At 43.2% G+C, this 5,416-nt stretch overlaps 1 protein-coding gene across 2 annotated transcripts; it reads right to left on the minus strand.

Moving 5' to 3' along the window:
* Positions 1-2,113: 2,113 nt before the first annotated feature.
* LOC131312532 (putative clathrin assembly protein At2g25430) lies at positions 2,114-5,168 on the minus strand. 2 transcript variants are annotated; one of them, XM_058340373.1, is made up of 2 exons: positions 4,953-5,168; positions 2,114-4,343 (listed from the first exon to the last, which is right to left on the minus strand). In XM_058340373.1, exon 2 carries the CDS (start codon positions 4,322-4,324, stop codon positions 2,378-2,380), a length of 1,947 nt encoding a protein of 648 aa, XP_058196356.1. In that variant the 5' UTR covers positions 4,325-4,343; positions 4,953-5,168; the 3' UTR covers positions 2,114-2,377. The 2 variants fall into 2 exon arrangements, with proteins under 2 accessions (XP_058196356.1, XP_058196363.1); XM_058340380.1 differs by having other exon boundaries at positions 4,809-5,149.
* Positions 5,169-5,416: the final 248 nt, after the last annotated feature.

Here is a 5,416-nt window from a genome sequence, read left to right on the forward strand (position 1 = left end):
GCAATTATTACTTGTAAAGGAAAAAAATTATCCTCAACTTATATAGACTCGTCACCGCTAAATTTTTTTTTCTCTTATTTTGTGTTCTATACTAGTCATAAATTCTCTGTTTTTGTTCTTCAAGAAAGGAGACCCAAAATAGTATTCCAAAACTAAATTCAGTGGGTCAAAGTAAAATAATATAAATGATGAGTTCTAATTAAGAAAAAAACTCCACACTTTAACCTAAAATAATTTATCATAAAATAACTTAACCTAAAAAATTAAACAAGTTAACCAAAACAATTGGCATTGTGCACGACTTTTGTTTAATGGACTTCCAGATTTCCAAATTTCCAATGCCGACACTATTCAGTAGTAGAATTTCAAAAAATTAAAAAATCATTTATCATTGCATGTTTTGTGTGGATTTCTTAAACTTCATTAGGAAAAAAGTTAGTATTCTTCAATTTTTCAATATTCAATTAAAGTTAGAGAAATTATTGAATGTTTTGAATCCCTTATTGAGTTTGTATTGAGCAATAGATGGTACTTGCACTATGTGAAAAAAAAAATGGCAGTTTTATTGATTTGTGTAAATTGATGTGGTAGGTAATCATGGTCAAGAAAACAATTGACTCATTCAGAAAAGAAGTGTTGAACACATATTGCAATGCATCTTTTTATTTTTTTTAGTATACATTTCGCCACTGCTAAAGTAAAATTCTAGTTCCGTCCCTGATTTGGTGCACACCAAATGTACACCAGATTATATGGGACTCACCTTGGGGTCCCCACACAAAGGGCCGGAGCCGTTCAATTCATTTAAAACATGTTTTTAAGAGACCCTGTAAAAAATCAGTAAAAACTTGATCGATTTTCACCTCTGAATTCGCAGGAACAAAAATTGAATGAATTAATCAAGCCATTACCGAATACCAAAATGAGCTGATTTTTTACAAGAACCCTAATAATAATAATTTAAATAAATTGAACGGTTCAGATCATTAACTTGATACCCCGAAATGGGTCCCATGCATTGTGACATACACCAATGTGACAACAAATGGTGTGCCCATAGAGGGGCTTGTTTCTCATGGTAGTCTTGATTCCCGAAGATGAGAGTGATTTTAGCACTCCCCAAATTGATAACTGCACTCTAAAAGAGGAGGAGAGTGATTTTAGCACTCCCGAATTGATAACTGCATTCTAAAAGAGGAGGGTCAAAATCGATCCATATATATAGCACTACTATACTACACGTCAATTTGGAGCAGAAAGAGCTTCAAACAGAAGAGTTTGACAGTAAGTTTAGCTTCAACTGATCTGTACAACAGGTCAGACAAGGAATTGTCCTCAACGCATTCCAATTCAGACGCAGTGCCGAGTACTTACAGCTACACCTCTATGACAAGCCAAAATTAGAATTGTACTGATGGTCCTCTCACCAAACTCAAAAGAACATAAAACCATATTTGGCTCTATTCGTTTTTCTTTTTAACTTTGTTTTAGTTTTATTTTCTAATCATTATCTTATTTTTCTCTCTAATTATTGTCTTATTTCTCCCTTCACCCACTACCCAAACTAGCCAGCGAACAAGGCCAACTTTGGACTTGGTTATGTTGTCCCTATCTCTCCCCTATCTTGTTCCTATCATCGAGACAATTCTTCTTGATTTCTTCTAATATAGAGTTTTCTCAACCAATCATAACCTTCCAATGACATAAAAATGCGATGAAAATCATGTTGTAGACACACTATTTGGCTTAGGTAAATCTTACAAGAGAAGAAGCTGAGGTTCCACGTCGCTGTAGCGATTAAAACTCAACCCATTACAAAACTAATCGACACATACAAAAGAAATGAATACAACGAGTATAGTTCTAGTAACATAGGGTGTTTTCGGCACAATCAGTCGGTGAACGAAGGTACAACTTCACTAAGAATTGGTCGTTACCCTAGTGAATAGGAAACAAACATCACATGGAAGAAATGAACAAGAGTCAAGTTCAAGTCACAGAGCATCTTTTTGGCACAATCACAGTCAAATAAAGATACAACTTTAGAAAGTGGAGTAAAATGTTGTTACCCTAATGGTTAGGAAGCAAGAATCACACGGGCAAAAATGGAAGATGCAAGAAAAATCCAAATATTACAAAACATGGAGAGACATCATAATCGGATTACAAATCACCCAACATTCAAATCCCCTTATAAGCAATGATCTCTTAAGCTCATATTCCCTAGCCTCTACCCCATTGATGTGCACAAAGTTGCAGGAATAAGGTCGCAATAAAATACAGTGGAAGGAATAATAACCACAAGAAATGGAAACATTAAAGGAAACAAAAGAAGTAATAATGAACTATTTATGGAACACAAGTGGGAAAAAAAAAATCAGTAAGGAGTAGTGTAGTAATACCCTGCCGGTGGTACTCCCATCCCGTTCACCGGAGGCATTCCATAAGGCATCATCGGTTGAACTCCGGGAGTGTAGTATCCGCCACCACTGATCTTGGTCAAACTAGTTTGGCCTTGCATTCCATCCCTGGCATACTGTTGCCACACCACTTGCTCCTGAACAAGAAACTGTTGTTTCTTCTCCATATCTGACATTTGGACATAAGCAGGGGGAGGAATGCTCAATGATGCGGCGAATGGGTCCCCCCCAACGGTCTGCACAGTTCCGTCGGGAGCGGGAAGAGCTAAAACGGGCGTCGCGCTCTTCCCTGCAGCAGGCAACGCCACACTGCTGGCGCTGCCGCCGCTCAATTGGGCAGTGCTGACATGTTGCCTCACGATTCCCTGATCATAAATCCCGTTCAAGAGCAACGGATCAAACCCACCACCCAATGCCGCCTTCTGCTTGGATAGATTACTCGCGGACTCCACCAAAGCCAATTCCCAATCGGCTTTACCGCTTTCTGCTGCGGGATTGTCCCAAGCAGAGTTTACTTCCGGCTCCCCATTTGACGGAAAAGCCTCCCACGATCCATTCCCTTTATTCGTCGCAGGGCCTGCAAACAATGCCAAGGCCAATCTATTCCCCTGATCATCCGCGGTCATCGCCTCCTCCCTCAAATCCACCAAATCCCCCGTCTCTTGTTTCTGAGGCTTCGGAGCCTCTGGCTCAGGTGGCGGTGGAGGCGGAGGTGTGTAATTCTCCGGCGCTGGCAACGCCTTAATTTCATTCATATCTGGTACAGGCTCCTCCTCCTCTTTAACTACCGGTTGCTCTACTTTCCTCTCTGGGCTTTTCCCAGCCTTCGCCCTATCCCTCACAAACTCCTCCAAAGTCTCCAAAAGTTTTCCCGTAATCCTCTGCACTTCGGGGAACTCCGACGACCTAGCCACCCCCGTATCCTTACACCAATTGTAAAACGCCACGAGTTCATCGATCTGTTTGGCAGCACTCACGTAGGCATCAAACGCCTTAACGCAATCCGAATACTCCATATCGAAAAACCGATCGAGCAACACTGCCAACACCTCGCATATATCAGCGTACAGCTTGAAGCTCTCTTTCACGACAGGGTACAACGCCACCAACACCATCCTGCTATTCTTTGCCATACCCGTCGGCCTACAAGCCAACAACCTGTCCAAAAGCCTCTGTAAATGACCCATCTTTCCGAAAATCCTCTCCGGTTTCATGTCCCTCAACGGCGTGATCACAACCACATCCCTCCTCTCGTTCTCCCTCACGTCTCCGGACGACCTCACCCGCCTCATCCCTCCTCCTCCATAGCTATCCTCCCTCGATTCGAAGTTATCGTACTCGTATCCCCTATTAGGCGGGGACCGCCACCTCTCCTCCCTCGATCCATACCTCTCAAGCTCACCACCACCACCTCCTCCGCCACCACTCTGCTTCCTCTCATACAACATCAATTCGAGCTTCTGGTCCAGGAACAGCGCGTAAGTCCTAACAAAAGCCGAATTATCCCACGAATTCGAGTGGGCCTCGTCACGGAAATCCGACATGTTGAGCAACCTCGTCCCCCTGCGGGTGGCGTACATGATCTCCTGGTGGAACACGGGGTCGCCGTCGGCCAACAACCGGTGGACGAGGATGAGGGTTTTTAAGGCCACGATCCAGTCCCTGGTCTTGCCCAGCCGCTTGGAAACGGCGGCAACGCACGCGGCGACGTACCCGCGCGAGTACGACGTCAGGTGGAGGATCTCCCTCAAGTACTTGTCGTCGGCTGGCTCGTCGTCGTGGCTGGTGGCCTTGACGATCGCCACCTCCAGCTCCGGCGCCATGTTGGACGAGACCTTGGCGATGCCGATGCTCGTCTGGTCCTTCACGGCGCCGATCGCCTTCCGGATCGTGCTCGGTGCCATCGTCGGTCGCCGATCCGCCCTTCAGATCCGAAACAGACCACAGTAAATTAGCAACCATATTTACGACAACGACAAAAAAGGGATACTAGCAATGAATTAGAAACTAAAGTACATTCACCACAACAAAGTAAACTTCAACTTGTTGGATCAAAACTGATATAGATCCAAGTTAGATCATCCAACTAGTTGAATTTTACTTCATTCATTCTGTTTCTTTTTCGGGTTTGAACTCGATCAAAAAAGAAACAGAATGAAATGCAATCACAAGTTCTTTTAAATCCAAATTACCTTAGATTTTCAAGAAAGACAAAACCAACTACAGTCTACAGAAGATAGATATCTTCCAGCAGCACAATGAAGGAAATATGGTAGTTGGATCTACCGTGACATTAATTAGGGTTTGAGCTCAAAAAATAGATAAAATGGTATGGAATTACAAGTTTTTTTTTTGGAATCCAAAGTCTTTTTTTGGAATCCAAATTACCTTGCCAATCCAAAACAGACACAAAATTGGGAAACTACCGATATTTTGATCGAAGTTGAATGTAGTAATTAAGATTTACTACTGGAAGATGGACCAGAAATGGAAACGAAATAAATTGGGATTTTTTTGAAAGATTTTGGGTACCGTTGAATTGGAAGGTCTGGTTTGTAGATCTGTCGGAGAAACGACGGAGAGGAACAGTTGACTTTTCTTGTTGAGTTGGTCTTGTAACGGAGGTCAGGTCAGAGATAGCGGCTCCGCTGGCTGGAGTTTCTCTCTCTACTCTCTAGATTCTCTCTCAGGGAGCTTCGGTGAGTGGGATGGCGAGGGATAGAGAGAGAGAAATTTGGAGGGGAAAGGTTGGGGTTGGAAATGGAAATAAAAGGTGGATTGAAGGGGTGGTTTGGGGTCCGGAAGGATCTGGGCCGTCGATCTGGGACCTAATCGTAGCGGATGAGTCGGGGGGGTGTCGGAGTGAGGGCAGCTCCTGTCCAGTCTTCAAAAGTGTCCGGTCGGGTTCAGTTTTGTTTTGGACTTTTTTCGTGCCCACAATAATAATCAGAACTGTTCGTATCTTAGAGGTTGTTGAGAACATTATCCATGTGAAA

This window comes from Rhododendron vialii, chromosome 2a (assembly GCF_030253575.1).
Source record: "Rhododendron vialii isolate Sample 1 chromosome 2a, ASM3025357v1".
NCBI lineage: Eukaryota > Viridiplantae > Streptophyta > Magnoliopsida > Ericales > Ericaceae > Rhododendron > Rhododendron vialii.